General features: G+C 37.2%; 4 protein-coding genes and 1 pseudogene across 6 annotated transcripts in view; 4 read left to right on the top strand and 1 right to left on the bottom strand.

Annotated features, from left to right (window-relative positions):
• Window positions 1-4,158, top strand: part of LOC146313556 (killer cell lectin-like receptor subfamily B member 1B allele C) — a 5,041-nt gene extending 883 nt beyond the window's left edge. Inside the window, exons 2-6 of the mRNA XM_084739100.1 lie at window positions 462-581; window positions 691-810; window positions 909-1,033; window positions 2,271-2,392; window positions 2,838-4,158. Coding sequence (XP_084595226.1) covers window positions 462-581; window positions 691-810; window positions 909-1,033; window positions 2,271-2,392; window positions 2,838-2,964 — 614 coding nt within the window. The 3' untranslated portion in view covers window positions 2,965-4,158. The remainder of the gene's footprint in view (window positions 1-461; window positions 582-690; window positions 811-908; window positions 1,034-2,270; window positions 2,393-2,837) is intronic.
• Window positions 1-23,556, bottom strand: part of col14a1b (collagen, type XIV, alpha 1b) — a 197,349-nt gene that overhangs the window by 18,908 nt on the left and 154,885 nt on the right. The gene's annotated exons all lie outside the window — the stretch shown is intronic.
• LOC146313555 (uncharacterized) lies at window positions 4,687-6,329 on the top strand. Its single transcript, XM_084739401.1, has 3 exons — window positions 4,687-5,021; window positions 5,978-6,094; window positions 6,205-6,329. Exons 1-3 carry the CDS (start codon window positions 4,871-4,873, stop codon window positions 6,327-6,329), a joined length of 393 nt encoding a protein of 130 aa, XP_084595527.1. The 5' UTR covers window positions 4,687-4,870.
• LOC146313554 (CD209 antigen-like protein 2) lies at window positions 9,704-14,862 on the top strand (annotated as a pseudogene). The gene is made up of 6 exons (XR_014772070.1): window positions 9,704-9,965; window positions 11,048-11,167; window positions 11,988-12,252; window positions 12,414-12,556; window positions 13,867-13,994; window positions 14,697-14,862. The product of XR_014772070.1 is annotated as a CD209 antigen-like protein 2 (transcript).
• Window positions 16,824-23,536, top strand: LOC146313553 (uncharacterized). Its single transcript, XM_084739400.1, has 9 exons — window positions 16,824-17,036; window positions 17,786-17,896; window positions 19,274-19,363; window positions 19,764-19,786; window positions 19,829-19,868; window positions 20,030-20,218; window positions 20,397-20,419; window positions 21,490-21,617; window positions 22,305-23,536. Exons 1-9 carry the CDS (start codon window positions 16,877-16,879, stop codon window positions 22,441-22,443), a joined length of 903 nt encoding a protein of 300 aa, XP_084595526.1. The 5' UTR covers window positions 16,824-16,876; the 3' UTR covers window positions 22,444-23,536.

The raw sequence follows: 23,556 nt of genomic DNA, 5'->3' as shown, positions 1-23,556 counted from the left end.
ACCCAAAGTGTGTGTTTGGGTTGTTTCCACATGACAGTGGAAATACTGATGAAATTATAATAATTTACCTTGAATTTTTTTTTAAATTTTCTTTTTTACTCATATTCTAATAATTATTCTTTATATATACACACATACATGAGGAGGAGACTCGTTCTGCAGCACGGTCTGTTCTCTCAGTCATGTTCCCTCAGGGGAACCAGAGCTCAGATCACCCACTTCACAGACAGTTTCTTGCTCCACGCAGTCAGACTGTTGAACAGTCGCACTTAACTGTCTGTGAGATTCTGCTGATATTCAATTATGTTTTTACTATATGCTTTTTTTCTTTATTGGTTTTAGGGGCTGAGAGAAAAATGTATTTCATTACATTGACTGAATTAACACAAACCAAAAAAAAAAGGGGCTCAACATCTACTTCAAACTTAATCATATTTTTCTCTGTTAATTTGCCTCTGTAGGAACACACCTTCAAAAGCCCCGCCCAGCTGTCAAAAGAAACCCTTTCAGAGCCGCCGTGCTCGTCCTCGGTCTGCTGTGTCTCCTGCTGGTGGCTGCAGTCGCCGTCCTGTCCAAACTCTGTGAGGACTTGTCTAATTTTAATGTCATGTCTTAAGACACTAAAACCTCGATCGAATGGCTGAATGTGACATCGCTGCCCTGTTTCTTTACTGTTGTGGTTTTCACCAGATATTTCTATCATTGCGGAGAAGCAGCAGGTCAGCAGCAGCTTGGTGCAGCTGCAGACCAGCTTCCAAGACCTGAGGACCAGTAACGACAAGTCGAACTGCCAGTTTGAGGGCGGAGAAAGTGAGAAAAGTTTAGAAATATGCAGCACATCTGAAGTCTTATTAATCTGTCATAACATTCACACATTTACACTTCTGTAAAAACTTGTTTTCTTGAAGGTTGGAAGAGATTTCGATGCAGCTGTTACTACAAATCTACTGAGAAGAAAAACTGGACAGAGAGCAGGAGAGACTGTCAGAACAGAGGAGCAGATCTGGTGATAATAAACAGCAGAGAGGAAGGCGTGAGTGTCTCTTCATTTATTTTTTTGCTTTAATGTAAGTCTGTGTTTTTGTGTGGGAACCTGATGTGTATAACTATAATTACTGGCTCATGGTCATGTGCCTCTGCCAGCCAATCAAGTTGCAGTAAGTAGCTGTCCAGTAAAAATCCTAATAATGTGTCACATACTGCTTTACTACATGGATACACGTAAAACTGCACTCTTTTCAACACGTTCTCGTACATAAACAACGGAACAGGTCCCTGTATGACATATTTTGTGGGCGGAGCGTGACTGAAGGAAACAGTTCCCTAAACACATGAGCTAACACTAACTAGCAATTTTTGTTGGTGTATTTCTGAATATGTACGGTGTACGCAGAATTTTTCTGTTTAATAAGAAAAATCGATGTTAGAATACTTGCTTTCATGACATTTTGTCAGTTCATTTTGTTTATTTTGTTGCGGCTTGCACACGTCTCCCAGCTTTCCTCTTATTATTAACCACATCCGTCTTCAACTGGACGCAGCTGCAATGCGACAAAACTTCAATTTGTTGCCATCACTACTTCAATTCTGGCACCAAACAACACAGCAAAATGACATTTTCACTTGCTTCTGTGATTTATCATTCTGTATTTGTCTCCAGTGATGAATTCATGACGTGGCTCAGAAAGTGTTTACAGGTTGTTTGCCAGTGACTACGACAACAACATATATGACTTTTGGAGAGTAACATCAGCGGCAGGCGTACTGGACATTAAGTATGTTATAAAACTCACATAACTTAAGTCCAAAGATGTTAAACATGTGGTTAATGTTCTGAAATGGTCTCAGTGATTTAGGCAACAAAACCACTTGGTTAAGATTCTGTAAAAAAATACAGTTTGGGTTAAAATAAATAGATGATGCAACATTACTGAGGGAAGTCAATGCTGACTTTTGGTTTTGCATCAAAAATCAACCTATTCTGTCGTTTTGGGATGAGGATGTGTTGGTAAATACACGACTTAAGCTCTGTTGTCCCGTTTAATGACCTCCACCACAGGTGACGTGAAATATCCGCCCTTACAGCAACGCCATCTGTCTCTGACAAAAAAAACAAAAACTTTCCATCATGGTATTTTGTTTACATTTCTACTTCACAATGGAGGATTGTCTTCCCCCGACAGAGACGTTAAAACATGAAGTATGAATTTATTACCATATATTACAGTATGAAGAGAGAAATATTATCTGCTCCTTTATAAAATTAACAGGACTTTGTTGGTAAGCTGAATGAAGATGGGACTTCCTGGATCGGTCTGTCGGTGATAACAAGAAAAGACTGGGAGGTGAAATCAGAATGGAAATGGGTGGACGAATCAGCACCAGGATATCTGTGAGACGTGTTTGAATTTTTTTAAAGATCATGATATATCATGGTATGAATGACACTAATGAAAAAACAAAACAAAAAAACATAGAATTAATTAAAACAATTAATATTTTATCAAGTCAGTCACATAGGTTTAACTAGACATCAAAGTAAAATGGTGTGTGTGTGTGTGTGTGTGTGTGTGCGTGTGTGTGTGTGTGTGTGTGTGTGTGTGTGTTTGTGTGTGTGTGTTTGTGTGTGTGTGTGTAGCTGTTGAACTGAAAATTAATTCCTCAAAGAAAAAAACAATTGTAACTTTTCTGTGGTGAACATACTACAGAAGCCAAAGATGAAGCTCTGCAGGATTCATTATGTTCTTGTTTGTTTACAAATACAAAAAACTGCATGTATAATCTGACACCAATATACTGTGGTGTTTACACATAATAATACAGTACATATTCCACAGAGGCTGGCAGGCAGGTGTGACCACCAACCCTGTGGAGGGATCTGCAGCGTACATTGATCAGAAAGGAACGTGGAACCACAGCAGCGATGGATTGAAGCCTTGGATCTGTGAGAGACCGATGCCATGAGAGTTACCTCGCAGTCAAACATGTGACCAACATGGAACTGTGATGTAACAGGTTTTATTCTTGTCAAGGACCTCCAGGTGTTTTTGAGCAGGAAGAACTTTTTCCATAGTTCTAAGTGTTGGAGGCTCAGCTGTTTTTAATATTTCTTTCTGACCTCCCTTAGAGACGACATGATAAAGGTAACACAAGAGGAAAGGTTAAAGAGCGTCCAACATGAAAAAGGTTTATCTACTTTGACATTTTTGTGTTTGGTTTGTTTCACTGGATGATTTGATGGTGGCAGTAATGACAACATGAGGGTGTGACCACCACAGACCGTATAAAGATGGACGACGTGTCCCCACTTCCTCCCATTGGACAAAAATGAAGCCCAAATATCCCTTAAAGCACAGAAAGTGTTTCTCTCGTAGTTTTAAAGGTAGAATCAACAGGATTTGTCTGAGCTGTCATAAACACACCAATAAGACAGATGGAGCATCAGACAACAGCGTGTTGGGTTGGTCAAGTGTGTCCAGCAACAAAATAATGAGAAAAATAAGCAAATACAGGCAGAAGGCTTATCTTCATATTAGTCTATACATTGTTAAAATTATTTAATGAATGTGTTACAGGTTAACAGCTTTCTACTTACTTTCTGCTCTGCTCTGTAAGTTGCCTGACGCGCCTCATGGTCTTAATAAAATGTTTCTTTCCTGTGAAACCAGACTCTGATCATGGCGAGTGGTAAATACAGAGGAATATGAAAATCCACTGTCACTGCTTTATTATATTTATTATTTTAGACGGGACTTTAAAACAGAAAATACAGTTTCTTTGCAGTTTAACACAGTTCATCCTGTTCAGTTCTCACGTTTCTCTGATTGTGGTCAAATTGATTTTTTTCACACCCCGTTTCATCGAGGGTGGAACATCTGACGGCAGGAAATGATGCTACTGATGATAAGAGAATATGTCACATCTACAGCAAACATTTCAGTCTCACTAAACGCTGCTTCATGATTAGACTTTTGTTCTTTTTGCAGTTTTTCCCCTAAATGTTATGAAGTTCAGTTTTTGATTCATTATGTGGTGACTAATTTTTGGGGCTTTTGGCCTTTAAGTGTCCGTATAATTCCATATTTCATAGTTTTGATGTCTCCAGTATTAATCTAAAATGTAGAAAAACAATAAAAATAAAGAAAAAACATTGAATGTGAATATGTGTCCAAACTTCAGCGTTGTATCTCACAAACCTGAACAACCCACCTTCAGACACAGCCGATAAACACGGCTGCTGCTGAGGACTCGACCTCTGTACGCACGCTGCACTCTCTACCAACTGAGCCACCAGAACGCCACCTAAAGCTTTCTCTTTTATTCCTTAGTGGGTTAATCTGTGACATTATCAGTGAAAAATCAGAATTCTGTCAGCAGCTTTAAGTGATCTGCCACACTTCACAACCGTCAGATCAAAAATAACAGCTCTGTCAGACGAAAAAGTTCATCAGAACTCACAGATTTGCAAATTTAGAGTAAAAATTTTTCAGATGTAAAATAAACTGAAAGAAAAAAACAAGGGTGTCATGACCTCAAATGAAGAACGAAATAATGAAACAGGTGAATTATTAGAGAGGGTTTTTGCAGTGCAGTGAATGTTGGGAGGAAGTACATGTGTGCATTATGCTGCCATTTCTTCCTGTCTGATTAAACCTAACCCATAGCACAGAGACAGATAAACATCTGCAGAAAACACTGACAGCAGCATCAGAACAGACCACTAAGTTATTTTTAGGATTTAGAAATATAGACTACAGTATCAACAATCTCTGTAGCAGAGAACCTGGTGTTCTGCAGCGGGACGCAAAGAACAGTTTAATTAAGACAACCGAAGATCTGCAGAGACGTTTCGCTCGTCTCAAGCCTCAAAATGTATGCTAACATTCATCAAGACCCAAATCTGACTGTGAACGTGAGCTACAGCAGAGGAGTCAGAGAGGACGGAGGACAGAGAGTGGACATCAACAAGAGTGCAGACGCTTCCACAGACCGTCATGTTCGAGTTTCGACACAGGACAGAGGTACATATCAACTCTACAGAATAATACTGAACATGACTGTCAACACAAAAGAAACAAGTGAATGTGTGCATGTTGGTGTTTGTTCTAATAAGATGCTCAGCTTCAACCTACGACTGTACCATTAAAACAAGATTTGCACTTGAGCCTGGATAAGATCTAACTGTAGAGTTTTTCTTACAAATGTGTAAACTTTTCACTCTTTACACTCTGACCTGAACATTTTACACTTTCTGCAGTGCGACATTTCCGTATTACAAAACTGCAAAACCCACCTTCTGCCAGGCAAATATATATTTGAGTATGTAATACTCGTGTATTTATAATTTTTCTATATTTGACTTTTCATACTTTTTATTTTCACTAATTGTTTTTTCTACTCTTATCTTCTTAAATATCTTTTATTCCACACTGCTGTTTTAGCACAGCCTGCATTTCACTGAGTATACTGACCGAACACATCAAAAATATCTTCTAAACCTTTGAAATATATGAAATATGGCCAAGTACAATATCCAAACTGCAGAAACAAATCACAATTTTCTGAGAGAGAAAAAAAAATGTGTGAAGCACAGACGCGCTGCTCTTAAAGTTTTGTCTGACAGATGACAGAAATGATGTTTGTTTGATTCAGAACCTGACAAATATCACATCATCATGATCTTAACTGCTTTTTTTTTCTTCAGTAAAAGTGAAAATCGTAATGTAAAAACGATCATTTCCACCAGTATCACATACGGCCATCACAATGTCAGTCGAAATAACCACAATTTGACTTTTTTTAAACTCACATTGTGCAGTGCTTTCACTCGGCATTCAAAATGTCTCCTTTTATAATCTTGTTCTAAGCCTGCAGTATATTCACAACAGCAAAATGAAAAAAAATAACGTGCTCTCATCATGTAGAAAGCAACAAAATTGAAAGAGAAATGTTTTCTCTGTGAACTTTGTCTCTGCAGGAGAACACGCTCAGAAGCATCTTTCAGCTGCCCGGAGGATGTGTCTTAGAAGCGATGCTCTGGCTGGATTACTGGGCGTCCTGCTGGTGGTTGCAGTCACTGTCCTGTCCAGACTCTGTGAGGACCTTGTCTAATTTTAATGACACATCTTGACTCATTCAAAACCCTGATCGGCTGGTTTGATTTCACAACACTGTCCTCTATCTTTTTGTTGTGGTGTTCGACAGATATTTCAGTCGTCGTGGAAAAACGGCAGCTCATTGTGGAGAAGCAGGAGCTCAGCAGCAGCTTGGTGACCACCACAGACCGTATAAAGATGGACGACGTGTCCCCACTTCCTCCCATTGGATAAAAATGAAGCCCAAATATCCCTTAAAGCACAGAAAGTGTTTCTCTCGTAGTTTTAAAGGTAGAATCAACAGGATTTGTCTGAGCTGTCATAAACGCACCAATAAGACAGATGGAGCATCAGACAACAGCGTGTTGGGTTGGTAAAGTGTGTCCAGCAACAAAATAATGAGAAAAATAAGCAAATACAGGCAGAGGGCTTATCTTCATATTAGTCTATACATTGTTAAAATTATTTAATGAATGTGTTACAGGTTAACAGCTTTCTACTTACTTTCTGCTCTGCTCTGTAAGTTGCCTGAAGTGCCTCATGGTCTTAATAAAATGTTACTTTCCTGTGAAACCAGACTCTGATCATGGCAAGTGGTAAATACAGAGGAATATGAAAATCCACTGTCACTGCTTTATTATATTTATTATTTTAGACGGGACTTTAAAACAGAAAATACAGTTTCTTTGCAGTTTAACACAGTTCATCCTGTTCAGTTCTCACGTTTCTCTGATTGTGGTCAAACTGATTTTTTTCACACCCCGTTTCATCGAGGGTGGAACATCTGACGGCAGGAAATGATGCTACTGATGATAAGAGAATATGTCACATCTACAGCAAACATTTCAGTCTCACTAAACGCTGCTTCATGATTAGACTTTTGTTCTTTTTGCAGTTTTTCCCCTAAATGTTATGAAGTTCAGTTTTTGATTCATTATGCAGTGATTATTTTTTGGCCTTTAATTGACAGGACATTTGCAGACAGACAGGAAATGGGTGAGAGAAAGGGGTTAAAACACACAGCAAAGGGCTCAAACCACAGCTGCTGCTGAGGACTCAACGTCTGTACAAAATTCAAATTAGGGGCTCAGATATAATTTACACCTGCATGATGAAATTATAATAATATTAATTATAAGAACATTTGTACTCAGGCCTGTTTAAGATTTTTGTTAATTTTAGAGTTTGCCTTAGAAATGTGTGCACATTTTACACTTTTTACACCGTGACATTTACAGTACCAGTCAAAAGTTTGGACAAACTTTATATTCACTGTTTTTTAATTATTTTTCATAAGAAATGGTGCAGATTACACCAACACAACAGACCATAGCATGAGCACTCCTGCAATCAAAGATTTAATAACAATGATAGAAAATCTTTGATTTCAGTTGCAGAAGACTGTGTGAGCATTTTTTATAAAACATATTTTGCCTTGTTTTCATATTTTTTTTTCATTACTACACAAGTCCATATAATTCCACATTTCAAAGTTCTGATGTCTCCAGCATCAATCTACACTGTAGACAAATGTTAAAAATAAAGGAAAAACATTTCAAGAGAAAATGTGTGCAAACTTAGTATGTATGATCTGTACAAAAATATGGGTGAGTTTTTTTTTAAGAAAACTGAAAAGTAAAAAATAATAACGTTCCACGTATAATTAACATTTTATCAAGTCAATAATGATTCAAGATCAGGACTAAATCTGAAGAAACGTGAAATGTTTTGTGTCACATTCTGAACTTGAAGAAGTGAAAAAGAAGCCAAAGAAACCCAGAGACTGTCGAAGCCACTGGTCTCAGGACAGTTCAGGATAATGAAACTGCAGTCTGCTGCTCTGCCACTCGAGGGCACCAACATGTTCATTAATCCCTCCTGTGCTTCTCTCTTCACCGACAGAAACAACGTGAAAGAACAAACAAACAAGAAAAAAACTGATTACTCGGAAAAGAATTATTCTTGATTTTTAAATTTAAAAAAACATCTGATACTTCTTCTGTGGTGTTTAGTTTGTCATTTGAAAGACAAACTAAACACGAAGCACAAGAGGAATCTCAGTCCAGAATTAATTTTGTCATGGGAACTTCAACACACAAGAGCTGCATGTATAATCTTATATCAGTAAAATAATAAGATAATATCCTTGAGAGTTGCAGTGGAGGAAGGAACTAATTACAACTACTCAAGTAACTGTAATTAAGTAATCTGGTTGGCTACTCGTACTTACTTTCTACATATTTTTTAAAGTCTGTGATTTTACTTGTACAAAGTATACATTATGCTGTGTAATCTACTTAGTTACTTTTAAAATCTTAATTGAGTACAATCTGATTACATCCAAACCTTTCATCTGCATTTTTGTAGCCAATAAGACTAAATGGGTCGATGAAAACCTCGACATGCAGACAAAATAAAAACTCTGTAGGGAGGTGAGTGTGACCACAGAGCAGAACACAGCAGGAGGTGGAAGCAGAATATCTGGAGAGACAGAAACCACTTTCCTGCTGCTGATAATGCATTAAAATCTGCGGTTAAAAAGTAACTAATGCTAGTAATTTTTCAGGACAATACTTTGTACATAATGTAATGCATGTAAAGAGTAAAGTGTATGGTCACTTGGGAGTGAATGTAATGTGGACGGATCCAAAGCAAACATCTGCAAAGAACATGGACACACACCAACAGAGGATCCAAACCGAAGAAACCGATGGATTCAGAGTTTCCTTTTTCACTTTAACGTGACACACATCAAACTATGATGTCATGAATTTGATTATTGTCAAGGACCTTTGTTGCATTGTTGTAATTTATCTATTTTCATGTATTTCCTGCTGTCCTCCCTTACAGATTGCACTGCATTACTCAGAAGTGTAAAATGTTAAACGTGTTCATGACCTTACAAAATATTAGCAGAAGAAATACACATATTGACCTTTCTGCTTTTGTCAGAGACTTAACAGAAGTTACAGTAAAGTAATCTGAATCTAAATCTGAATCTGAGGTGAAGTTAAAAGTGGACAGTTTGACCTTTCCTCTAGTGTTTCTCTCCAGACAGAGTTTTCAAAATGAAAAAGGTTCCTGCAGTTTGGTCGGTGACATTTCTGTGTTTCTTCTGTATCACTGGATGATTTGATCTGATGGTGGCAGTGAGGGTCTGAACACAGTCATTTTCACTACAAGTGGTTAAAGTGTGTTATTGTTAAATCATTGATTTACTGGTGATCTGATATCTTGTTTCAAAGACGGATATTTTTTCAAATTGATCATTTGAAAAATCTTCACTTCACTGAAAATGTCAATATGGTTGTAAGACGGTTTAATTTCATCTTTGAGACAAAAGAAACCAACCGAGAAAGTGTCACTTCCTGTTTCTGCCAAAGTGGTATGTTGTCCTGTGCGTGCGTGTGTGTGTGTGCGTGTGTGTGTGTGTGTGTGTGTGTGTGTGTGTGTGTGTGTGTGTGTGTGAAAAAGAAGTTATGTGTTTATCCAAATAGGTTAATAAAAGGAGTGCATGTGTGAGTCTCTTTGCATCTTGTTACTTCCTCATTGTTCTCAGAAGACAGAAGTCGGGCTGAGAAACACCGACAGCAGCATCAATATATTAATTGATCCTCCATAGTTAGTCCTGTTACACTACACTGGAGCAGATTAAAGGTTGGCAGCAGCATAGTAACTGATCAACACAGCGTCTCAGTCCTCTGAAGATGTCCTTCGATATTTATGCCAAACCAGATTTGTCAAAGAAGGTGAGATACAACAGAAAGGTGCGGGAAGACGAAGTGGAGTGGGAGGAAAGGGAAGTGCAAATCTATGAGAGCGCCGATGAAATTGGACATGATTACACTGATATTCAGTCACACGAAGGAGGTAAGTGAGGAATTCTAACAAATCAATATCACTGGGCTAAAAGACGTGAAAAAACAATCATATTATATGTAATTTTTGTTGCAGAGTTCATACGAAACAAAAAAAACTATGAATTGTTCAGCCATAAATATAAAAACACAGTTCTTATAAAGTTTGTGTGTGGGTGTTGGACTATAGTGTAAATCTACGTAAAGCTGATTCTGAAAAGTTTACTCTCAGTTTAATCTGTCACAGTCAGCTGTGTATTCACACTAGCATCATCTGTTAGGGATGATAACAATTCATACGTAATATGTTTCATATGTAGGTCTTTATGTCTTTATAGTTTTTTTGGCTCTGTAATGCTGTCAGAGAATATGCAGAGAATATGCAATATGTTATCAATGATCAATTAAGAAAGGGTTTAACATTTGCAGCCCTCACATCTCTTGTTGTGTCTACACGCCTACAGGAACAGTATGAACCGTTCTGTTTCATGTTTCCTGTAGTTCGTTGAATTATGATGTGCTAAAAAAAAAAGTACCAGAGCTCTCTGGGTAGACGAGTCTTTTTAAGTGTTTTGTTGCTAGAAACAAACAGCAACAAAGTTTTTTTTAAAACACAACCTGGATTTAATATTAAACATAAGATTTTTGGCATAATTTTTATCAGTTATAGTAACATTTCAGGGACAAGCATATTTTCAGACGTCTGGGTAAGCATCAACTCTGGTAAAGACAGCTTTAAACAGAACAATGAGGGGACAGGAAGAGGTGAAGTGCTGCATGACAGTCTGTTAAATATCATTAGCACTGCAGTGATGAGGGACAGCGAGACTGTAGAGGTGATGCAACGTTAACTATAAGTCAAGATTTAAGATGAATTCATCTTTGTTCTGCAAGCGATTTGTTTAAAATCCGTCTGACTGCAATCAGTGATAACTGATGTTAAGACATTTCACAGTCGTGCAGATGTCACCTGACCACCAATCAAAACAATGAAGAGTAAAATGTCACCGTGACGGAGGGGAACGAGACGCAAAACTCTGATAACCAGAATCAAGTTACTTCCTTCAGTGAGCGCTCTTTGTTTTGCACCTTTAGGACGACACACTGAGGAGCATCCTGAAGCCGTGCAGAGACGACCTTTCACTGCCGTCGTAGTCTGTCTCGCAGCGCTGTGCTGTCTGATGCTAACTGGAATCATCATCTTATTCATACATTGTAAGATAAAATACACCCCTCCACTACTGAGCACCAAACAAACAACTGCAACACATCTATGAACAGGAATTATTATCATTATTATTGTTTTTTACTTTCATAAATCCAACATTTTTCCACTGACATGGAGGAAAAATCCCATCTTCATTCTGTGTAAACATTCATTCTAATATTCAGATGAAGGTAATATGATAATCTGAGTTATAAAAATCAAGTGGGGATCTTAGTCCAGGTAACATGTTGGTTTATTGCTGGCGTCCAAACATCATATAAACACGTGATTACAGGCCAACGCTGTCTGTGAAAACACACAGACAGGAAATACTGACACACTGAGTCTGTCCCCGGATTGTTTCCATCTGCTTCCACAGTAAAGTCAGATAATACAGCCTGGGGCAGTTTTAGAGAAAATTATTTGAAGTTATTTAAGAGTCAGTGTTTCATTTATTACAAACACAAAATTTAACTGAACATTAAAGAAAATGTTTCGCTATTCTAAACCAAATACCATGAAAATAATATTTATTGATACTATGACAAATTATAGGGATAAAAATAGGTTCTTTCACAAAATATGAACACAATGAGATTTCTGATAAATAATCATCAGTAATGTGGATATTATGATTAGGTGGGTAAAGTCAAATAATAAACAGCTGGAATAGTCTGATATATCCAGAAAATCAAACATCACTTTACTGTAACGCAGCCTTTAAAACCAGGAAAAGACATTTTACAAAATATTAATATCCAAATATCAAAGACAGTATTTAGTCCCATGTCATGATACTGATATCATATTCTATATATTATATTTCAGCCACTTTGGAAAAACGCCAACTCCAGAAAACAATTTCAGGTAAGACGGATTTCAAGACAAATAAGCAAATATCAAACATAGAGGATCCAATCACACTGTCCGTTAATCATCAATATTTTCACACTGTTTTATTCTTTCATATATTCTTATGTTTTTCAAGACATGGCAGTAAACAACAGCCAGCTGAAGAGCAGCCATGAAACGCTGCGAAGAAATTACGGCCAGTTGCAGGATGAAATAAAGCAGCTGAAGGGTAAAATTGCAGGTGAGAAAAGTTTAGAAACTGAGCAACTGTGTTTACTTTGTATTTACAAAGGAAAAAGTGGCGGGTAGAAATGATCTTAAACTCAAAAGTGATTCTTTAAGTCTTAACAATTTGATACTGAGTCACATCAAATCTCTTTTGAACTCCTGTTTGACTTTAAGAGAAGTGGTGTCCTGAGGGATGGACGAGATTTGGATGCAGTTGTTACTTTAAATCCAATGAGGAGAAAACGTGGGACGACAGCAGACGTGACTGTCAGGACAAAGGAGCAGATCTGGTGGTCATAAACAACAAACAGGAACAGGTGAGTGTGTTTGTTACAGAGTGAGTCTCATGTCTGTTACTTGTGTTTTTGACCTGCTGTCTGTTTGGTCTGACTTTGGGTCCTGACTTGTGAGCCTGTTTACTGACTTCTGATTTAAGAGCCTCTAACTCAGCCTGCTTTAACACTGTCTGCTGTGGAGGCGTTTGCACCAACTTCCGTGTTGCTTTTATTAATGTGCAATGACATATGTTTTTTTTAAAGCTGAGTGTGAATATTACTGTCAGGTTTCAGACGGTGTGTTTTTTAAGGCTTTCTCTGGTAACTGTAGTTTCATTTATGACTGAAGTATGTCCACATATTATTTTATAACAAAAGCAAAGGGGATGGTTTTTCTTTTGATGGAATTTGCAGGAATAGGAGAAATGATATTAATGTAAGCTTGATTTAAAGGGCCAGTGCGTAAGATTTACTCTTATTTAGTGGCAGAATACAGCAGAAATTAATATAGCATCAATAAGTATGTTTTCATGAGTGTACAATCACCTGAAAACAAGAATCGTTGTGTCTTCCTCATCTTAGAATGAGTCCTTTATATCTACAGAGGACACAGGTCCTACATGTTTCTACAGTAGCCCAAAAGGGACAAAGCAAACACTGGTTCTACATACGGCCTTGTGGTTTTGCAGCCACCTCACACATGCCTGGAGGGGGAAAGTGAAACGATTTGTAATCTGCAAGTTCACTGTGAGACGCAACAAAACCCCACAGACTGCTCCTTTAACAACTGTACCATCTTATAGGGTTTAAGATTTATACAGAACAGAAATGCAGAATATTAACATATTAAAAAAGAGGAATTTTAAAAATTTATTTAAAGATTAAAGGTTTATTTTTCCAGTTAAAATGCAGTCTGATCAAATGAAATATTTGTACTTTCTTGCACTAAACTCACAGTTCAGTCTCTTTTCTCTGCTGGCTGTAAATTACTTTCTTCACTTTCCTTCATTACAAATATGTATTTGTGATGATGCTGTTGAGTCCAGTCAGGAGTGTGTTTCTTTTAGCTTAATGTCAAATTGACTTTGATAAAGAACAAAAACTAGTCTGACTGCTTGTCAGGATGTTATATTAACTATTGGTCCATATAAACTGCATGTTTGTATGTGTTTGTAAAGTATATTTGTGTTTACTGCGACAATCGTTGGTCTACAAGAGCAACTGAATTTCATCAGTTCTTTGATTGTTTCTGATCAGTTTTCTCTTCAGACATTTTCACAAAATGACTTTTCTATAATAGAATTACTGAATACTGAACAGAGAAATGATTATTGTCTCTTGTCAAATACTAGAAATTTCTCACTGAGCTGAATGTGGATGGAGAGTTCTGGATTGGTCTGAAGGCCACAAAGAAAAAATGGACTACAAGAGGATGGGAATGGGAATGGGAATGGGTGGACGGATCACCGCTGACAGAAATGTAAGACATTTTAAACTTTTTTTGTTTCTATCACAAATCATGAAATGATGTTTTAAAAAGATGGATAAAAACAAATGAAGAAAACAATGTGCTGCTCTATCGACCAAAAACAAGAACTACAGATTATTTCAGCTTGAATTTCTAGTCTCCTCCTCTGAGCAGCCAGGGGACCGGCTGGATGAGGACTTTTGTTATCTAACATCGTGTTTTGGCCAACAAAGTAAAAACTGGATGTTAGGATGGTGATACATGAAACAACAGAGGCTCACACGCAATGCACCCTGGGACATGTAGGCAATGTCGGCACAGTTCATGAACAGGATAACATTAACCATGAAAAATGACAAATTTACTCTTTAATCAAAATGTAAAGTCTACTGGATGAGAGGTGAGCCACTGTTTAGTCTGACGCCATCTGGGTGTGTGATGTCAGTGTACCCATAATCCCTTGTTTTTTGGGTTTGATTCCTGTAAATATAAATCTCATAAAATGCTGAAAACAGACAGATGGGATTACTGAACACGGTTTCATCGGCAGTTCTTATAGATCATGTTGATTTACAAACATATTAATTATTATTATTAATTATTAATCAAAGATAAAATAAATATTGTAAGTGAAATTCAGCAGCTTACTTCAAATTAAAAATCCTAAAGACCTTCTGCCATGTTTAAAAGTAAAACATTTTCTTTGTCCTACAGTTTTACAGAATCAGGACTGCCACAGTACTCTGTGTACTGGTCCACAGCAGTATACTGTGATCAACAAGGACGATGGAAACAATCATGGAATTATAATTTAAAGAAGTGGATCTGTGAGAAATAGATTTCTTTCATTCTTGATGACAGAGGGGATGTATTGTTGTGATCAGCTTTGTCAAATCAGACCATTTTACATTTGTTCAGTTTTTTTTTTATTCTGTCAGAAGATTCTTACAGTCGATATATAATTACATACAAAAATCAGAGGCAGGTTCAAAAAACTTAAAGGGACAGTTCACCTAAAACTGAAAATTCAGTCATTATCTGCTCACCCTCATGTCGACTGAAGGTTTAGTTTTTTAGTCCACAAAACACTGCAGGAGTTTCACAGTAAAACAGCGCTGCAGAAAAACAAAAAGTACTGCTCGACTGGTGAAATCCAAGTCTCCTGAAGTCCCGACACGCCAAGTTGTCTTGAAAGTCCTCATTTACATCATGTTTTTAGTGTGAATCTACACTGCAGATCCTCCATCTGAACTGTGTGTGTGTGGTGTGACAGTGAGCGAATGGCATGTTGGGACTTGGAGAGAGACTTGGATTACACCAGATGAGCAGTATGGAACCATTTTATGATTTTTTTTTTGTTTGTTTGTTTGTTTTTTTCTATTGGAAAACTGGTCACCATTCATTTACACTGTCTGGAAGATTCTGCTGTTTTCCTGTGAAACTCCAGCAGTGTTTAGTGGAATAAAACACTAAAAACTTCATGTTTGGGTGAACTGTCCCTTTAACTTTTTTTCTGGTTCACAAATCCTCAACAATGAAAACCACTAATTGAAATTTGTTGTGAAATTTAAATGTTAGAATGTTTTTATCCAGAAAATCACAGCTCCCCTGTTTACACGTGTTGGTTGACAGTCTGTCTGATTACTAGACATGCAGACATGAAACGCTGCCTGAGGAAGTGTGTACAGCTTGACACGTTTCATACCAACATGCACGTACAGCTTTTCTGTCAGTCATTCCTCTCTGTGTCTGTGATCCAGTGAAGATTTATTCAGTGGATATTTCAAGGTATCTGCTTCCAATCTTGTTTTTAAGATATGCTTTGAGCCATTGTGGAAACTATTCGTTTTTATTTCCAACCATGTGTGTATTTATGTGTAAATAAAAGAGATTCAAGTTTTAAAAATGTTCTTGTTCCTTTAATTTAAAGGTATTTTACTCAGAACAAACACTTTTACAGAATGCTGTACAACATTAAGTTCATTAATAGCCATGAAAATGTAAGAATCTTTCCTTGTAACATTAAAACATTTGCAGGATAATTTCATTTTCAATGTAACCAATCAATGTAAGATTTACATGGTGCTTCTATTCACAGTCAGTCTGTACTGTGCCAACCACAGCAGAAAAGAATTTATTCCAGCATCTTCATGACGATTGTGCCGTGCTGGTTGGATGGGCTGCTGGTGAGAGGTTGACACAAGGAGAAAGAAAAGAGTGATAAATCACATCATCATATGGAAATGGTTTAGCCTTTAGCTTTGACTAAGAGTCAGTATCAAGGTGGGAAAATAACTTTTTAACATGAGTATGTACCAGCCACTGACAGATAAATGTTTAAATTCACCAGCCACTGATTACTAGATTCATAATTTGTGTCTGAAACTAAAAACTCTAAGAAAAATCACAAGTTAACTTGCTACAGCGGACTGCATGGATATCCATCCTGCTGCTGACGTTGCTGCTAGCTACCTTCCTTTCCAAACCATCTAGTTACACAACAGTAAATCTGACATGATCTGGAACGTTACGTTATGTTAAGAAAAACAGCTGTAGAAATATAAACATTTTTAATCTTGATTTTACCTTTCAAAATAACTCCGAGTTGTTGCAGAGGATTGTAGCATCTCCACGTGAAGCCTCAGCACTGAGGGAGAAGTGGGAGGGTAAATAAACGTCCTCGCAGCGAGACGGTAGTGAACTGATGTCACTGTGAAAAAGGTCAGTTTCAAGGAACAAACAACTGAACGTCTAAATTTAAATTAAGGGGGTGTTTCATGTGTTTGTGGCCTGTACTGCTGCCACTTCCTGTGTGAAAGGTGTTCAACTCAAAAGAAGAACAGGCAGTGACACATGGTCAAGAACAGGTTTGCTTAAGTTTTCAATTGTTCAAGATGTCTGCAGATATTCCTACTGCACCAGATTTGAACTTGAATGTGAGATGTACCAGAGAAAGTGAAGAGAACAGAGGAGAGGAAGAGGAGTATCAGGTGACCTTCGATGGTATCTCAGAAGATAAGGAGCATCACGCTGATCTTAGGTCACAAAAAGCCAGTAAGTCTGAAATTATCAATATTACAAAAGTGAGATTAATGCCAGTTTTGTGTGACGATATGAAAATGAGATACACTGTAAGACAAAATTCACAATTCATCAATTCACTGTGAGTAACCATTCACTATAGCTCATTATCTGGTGTCTCTGCTCCAAACTGGTGGAACAGCAAACTTCCTGCTGTGCAGAACGAGGTTTTTCAGCTTTTCTCTTAAGAAACCTCATGTCATCATTCATGCAGTGTAATTTGGATCATGCATGTTCTGCTTGATAAAGTGATTTGACAGCTGCTAAATCATATTATTCAGTAAAAAAGCCTCCCTTCACACTCATGTTGGCAGTGATGAATTCAGAGGGTGGGGCTGCTGCCGGCACAGCTCACAGTTTAACAACATAAGCGGCGTCATATGAACAAAATCATTAATGACGATGCTCCTCAATACTTGAGTTCTCAGATAACAACAGTCCACAGTCATCAAACCAAAACCAGGACCAGTGAGCGTTCATGTTAAGTTTGTTGGGTGAATAATGTAGCCAGAAGTTTCCTTTTTTTTTTTTTTTAAGACTGGTTCCATGTCGTCTTAAATCTTCTGCTGCACATGAACTTTTCAAATATGACAGAGGCCTGTAGAAGTCAGGTTAGGATGTTTTTATGGAACAGGGTGACATATTGAGTGTTAATGAGAATGGTGACTTAAAACTTCAAACAAGCACAATCAAATAGTTTTCTATGTATTTCTCCTCTGTAGGAAAACACACTGAAAAGAATCCTGCAGCTGTCAAAAGAATCTCATGGAAAACTACTGCAGTGGTTCTGGGAGTGATGTATCTTCTGATACTGGCTGGAATCATCATACGATGTGAGGAATGAAGCTTTTTAATCTAACTGATGTATCTGGACAGTTTTGTAATGTCATGTTTGAAGCATTTCTTTCTATTAGATAACATATTTGGTGCACGTCCATGTATTCAATCAAACCTTCACGTGACTTTGTTCCTGCAATTAGTGGCGTCCACACGACTAAACTAGTCTAGTGTAGAAAGAACACTAACCTGAGTCAACACTGGCTCCTCGTTTTTCTTTTTTTTGTCTAGAAGATGAAGATAACAGAACTGAAAACACTTAAAAGACATAGTTGTGTACAATCTATATCTGCTAGGAGTGTTGAAATGAATTATTTCTAAGATGCATTGTCGTGATGCAGACGTGGACGATTCAGCATCGATCCAGTGACAGAACATTATCGATTATACTGAAGACACGTTCTGTTTTGATCTTCCAGCTGTGGCTGGACAATAAAGATCTAGAATTCAAAAAAACTTTGTGGTAGCAACCAGTGCCGTAGCAATGTTGCACTGAACTGTGGGAAAACGGGGCAAACGTAATATGGTGGAGGGGGATGAAAATCAAGAACAAGTGATAAAAAATGCATCTAGTATTTTAAAAGTCCACATCTGGGCACATTTCAGATTTTATGAACTTGTTAGGAAACACAAACAGGACAAGACACGCTGTGTGTTAAGTCTGTCACACATAAATCAAAGACCTTAAAGGCGCCGTGCAATACGAACATGACACATTAACCCACAAAACATGACAACATCTCACTAAACGCTTCACCTTTTCAGAGCAAAAAAATCTTAATCTTAATCTTAAAATCTTAAAAAATACCTGCAGTTTATCTCAGTATATAAAGTTCCAGCAGATGATGATGATAAATGTTTTCATACTCCAGTGCTTCAGGTTTCAAGGGTGGCAATTCATGGAAATATAGGTGTTAGTATTTGTGCTGCAGTTGAGATTGACTCATATGTTTTAAACAAAGTATGACAGCAGATCACTCCTTATTTATTACTTCACACTCATTAACTGTTTGAAAATGTTTTTCTTTGGTATAAAATGCAAAGAATGTACTTTCTTAAATTAGAGTAGCTTTGTGAGCAGATTTCTATCTTCATAACACAGAAGTGAAGAATAAATATGAGGACAAAAACATCCTGTGTGTGAACTTGTTAAAAAAAAAAAAAAAAAAAAAAAAAACAATTCCCAAAACTAACACAGTCACTTCTGCCATTCAGTTACATTAAACAGTCCACAGTGACAAATACAGGAAGTAAGACTGCATGCAGCAGAAGAGTGAATACACAGGAAGTACCTTAACTGTGTCTTTAGTTTAAAGCATAAGGAGTTAATGTTGTTGGTCTTTTCTTTTTTTTGTTGTTGTGGTTCTCCGTAGATGTTTTAGTCAGTCTGGAAAAAAATCAGCTACAGACCAGTTTTGACAAACTAAGCAACAACTACACACAACTCCAGGGCAAGAATTCAGGTAAGAAAGGTTTCAAAATGAATAAATACCAAATATATGTGATCCAACGTCATATTTTCATCCTGTGTTACTGTTTTATCTGTTGCTGTTTTTCTCGAGACAAAGGGCAAAATTGAAGGCGAGAAAAGTTTGTGTTAATCGTGAATTTACAAAAAATTTACCTTTAATTTGAACAATTTCATCCAGATGAAGTTTTTTCATTTCAAGTTTTTACAGAGTTAACAGTCTGAAAGAGAGAAGTGACGGGCAGGAATTATTTTAAACTTAAAAGTGATTCTTTAAGTCTTAACAATTTGATACTGAGTGACATCAAATCTCTTATGAACCCCTGTCACACTGTCCATTAGTCATCAATATTTTTGATTGTTTTATTCTTTCATATATTCTTATGTTTTTCAAGACATGGCAGTGAACAACAGCCAGGTGAAGGGCAGCCATGAAACACTGCAAAGAAATCACAGCCAGTTGCAGGATGAAATAAAGCAGCTGAAGAGTAAAATTGCAGGTGAGAAAAGTTTAGAAACTGAGCAACTGTGTTTACTTTGTATTTACAAAGGAAAAAGTGGCGGGTAGAAATGATCTTAAACTCAAAAGTGATACTTTAAGTCTTAACAATTTGATACTGAGTCACATCAAATCTCTTTTGAACTCCTGTTTGACTTTAAGAGAAGTGGTGTCCTGAGGGATGGACGAGATTTGGATGCAGTTGTTACTTTAAATCCAATGAGGAGAAAACGTGGGACGACAGCAGACGTGACTGTCAGGACAAAGGAGCAGATCTGGTGGTCATAAACAACAAACAGGAACAGGTGAGTGTGTTTGTTACAGAGTGTGTGTCTCATGTCTGTTACTTGTGTTTTTGACCTGCTGTCTGTTTGGTCTGACTTTGGGTCCTGACTTGTGAGCCTGTTTACTGACTTCTGATTTAAGAGCCTCTAACTCAGCCTGCTTTAACACTGTCTGCTGTGGAGGCGTTTGCACCAACTTCCGTGTTGCTTTTATTAATGTGCAATGACATGTTTTTTTTTTAAAGCTGAGTGTGAATATTACTGTCAGGTTTCAGACGGTGTGTTTTTTAAGGCTTTGTCTGGTAACTGTAGTTTCATTTATGACTGAAGTATGTCCACATATTATTTTATAAAAAAAGCAAAGGGGATGTTTTTTCTTTTGATGGAATTTGCAGGAATAGGAGAAATGATATTAATGTTAGCTTGATTTAAAGGGCCAGTGCGTAAGATTTACTCTTATTTAGTGGCAGAATACAGCAGAAATGAATATAGCATCAATAAGTATGTTTTCATGAGTGTACAATCACCTGAAAACAAGAATCGTTGTGTCTTCCTCATCTTAGAATGAGTCCTTTATATCTACAGAGGACACAGGTTCCATCCTACATGTTTCTACAGTAGCCCAAAAGGGACAAAGCAAACACTGGTTCTACATACGGCCTTGTGGTTTTGCAGCCACCTCACACATGCCTGGAGGGGGAAAGTGAAACGATTTGTAATCTGCAAGTTCACTGTGAGACGCAACAAAACCCCACAGACTGCTCCTTTAACAACTGTACCATCTTATAGGGTTTAAGATTTATACAGAACAGAAATGCAGAATATTAACATATTAAAAAAGAGGAATTTTAAAAGTTTATTTAAAGATTAAAGGTTTATTTTTCCAGTTAAAATGCAGACTGATCAAATGAAATATTTGTACTTTCTTGCACTAAACTCACAGTTCAGTCTCTTTTCTCTGCTGGCTGTAAATTACTTTCTTCACTTTCCTTCATTACAAATATGTATTTGTGATGATGCTGTTGAGTCCAGTCAGGAGTGTGTTTCTTTTAGCTTAATGTCAAATTGACTTTGATAAAGAACAAAAACTAGTCTGACTGCTTGTCAGGATGTTATATTAACTATTGGTCCATATAAACTGCATGTTTGTATGTGTTTGTAAAGTATATTTGTGTTTACTGCGACAATCGTTGGTCTACAAGAGCAACTGAATTTCATCAGTTCTTTGATTGTTTCTGATCAGTTTTCTCTTCAGACATTTTCACAAAATGACTTTTCTATAATAGAATTACTGAATACTGAACAGAGAAATGATTATTGTCTCTTGTCAAATACTAGAAATTTCTCACTGAGCTGAAAGTGAATGGAGAGTTCTGGATTGGTCTAAAGACCACAAAGCAAAAACAGACTGCAGGAGGATGGGTTTGGGAATGGGAATGGGTGGACGGATCACTGCTGACAGAAATGTGAGACATTTTAAAAATTTTTTGTTTCTATCACTAATCATGAAATGATGTTTTAAAAAGATGGATAAAAACAAATGAAGAAAACAATGTGCTGCTCTATCGACCAAAAACAAGAACTACAGATTATTTCATCTTGAATTTCTAGTCTCCTCCTCTGAGCAGCCAGGGGACCGGCTGGATGAGGACTTTTGTTATCTAACATCGTGTTTTGGCCAACAAAGTAAAAACTGGATGTTAGGATGGTGATACATGAAACAACAGAGGCTCACACGCAATGCACCCTGGGACATGTAGGCAGTGCCGGCACAGTTCATGAACAGGATAACATTAACCATGAAAAATGACAAATTTACTCTTTAATCAAAATGTAAAGTCTACTGGATGAGAGGTGAGCCACTGTTTAGTCTGACGCCATCTGGGTGTGTGATGTCAGTGTACCCATAATCCCTTGTTTTTTGGGTTTGATTCCTGTAAATATAAATCTCATAAAATGCTGAAAACAGACAGATGGGATTACTGAACACGGTTTCATCGGCAGTTCTGATAGATCATGTTGATTTACAAACCTGAATTATTAATCAGAGATAAAATAAATATTGTAAGTGAAATTCAGCAGCTTACTTCAAATTAAAAATCCAAAAGACCTTCTGCCATGTTTAAAAGTAAAACATTTTCTTTGTCCTACAGGTTCATGAAATCAGGACTGCCACAGAACTCAGTGTACCAGTACACAGCAGCATGCTGTGATCAACAAGGACGATGGAAACACTCATCGTATTATAATTTAAAGAAGTGGATCTGTGAGAAAGATTTCTTTCATTCTTGATGACAGAGGGGATGTATTGTTGTGATCAGCTTTGTTAAATCAGACCATTTTACATTTGTTCATTTTTTTAAATTCTGTCAGAAGATTATTACAGTCGATATATAATTACATTCAAAAATCAAAGGTAGATTCAAAAAAATTAAAGGGACAGTTCACCCAAAACTGAAAATTTAGTCATTATCTGCTCACCCTCATGTCGACTGAAGGTTTAGTTTTTTAGTCCACAAAACACTGCAGGAGTTTCACAGTAAAACAGCGCTGCAGAAAAACAAAAAGTACTGCTCGACTGGTGAAATCCAAGTCTCCTGAAGTCCCGACACGCCAAGTTGTCTTGAAAGTCCTCGTTTACATCATGTTTTTAGCGTGAATCTACACTGCAGATCCTCCATCTGAACTGTGTGTGTGTGGTGTGACAGTGAACGAATGGCATATTGGGACTTGGAGAGAGACTTGGATTACACCAGATGAGCAGTATGGAACCATTTTATGATTTTTTTTTTCTTTGTTTGTTTTTTCTATTGGAAAACTGGTCACCATTCATTTACACTGTCTTGAAGATTCTGCTGTTTTCCTGTGAAACTCCAGCAGTGTTTAGTGGAATAAAACACTAAACCCTTCATGTTTGGGTGAACTGTCCCTTTAACTTTTTTTCTGGTTCACAAATCCTCAACAATTAAAACCACTGATTGAAATTTGTTGTGAAATTTAAATGTTAGAATGTTTTTATCCAGAAAATCACAGCTCCCCTGTTCACACGTGTTGGTTGACAGTCTGTCTGATTACTAGACATGCAGACATGAAACGCTGCCTGAGGAAGTGTGTACAGCTTGACACGTTTCATACCAACATGCACGTACAGCTTTTCTGTCAGTCATTCCTCTCTGTGTCTGTGATCCAGTGAAGATTTATTCAGTGGATATTTCAAGGTATCTGCTTCCAATCTTGTTTTTAAGATATGCTTTGAGCCATTGTGGAAACTATTCGTTTTTATTTCCAACCATGTGTGTATTTATGTGTAAATAAAAGAGATTCAAGTTTTAAAAATGTTCTTGTTCCTTTAATTTAAAGGTATTTTACTCAGAACAAACACTTTTACAGAATGCTGTACAACAT

The sequence above is a fragment of the Lutjanus erythropterus genome, chromosome 16, assembly GCF_056507025.1.
Source record: "Lutjanus erythropterus isolate fLutEry1 chromosome 16, fLutEry1.hap2, whole genome shotgun sequence".
Taxonomy (NCBI): Eukaryota; Metazoa; Chordata; class Actinopteri; order Lutjaniformes; family Lutjanidae; genus Lutjanus; species Lutjanus erythropterus.
Note: the sequence above shows the minus strand (reverse complement) of the source record. Positions and strands in the feature narration are given on the sequence as shown.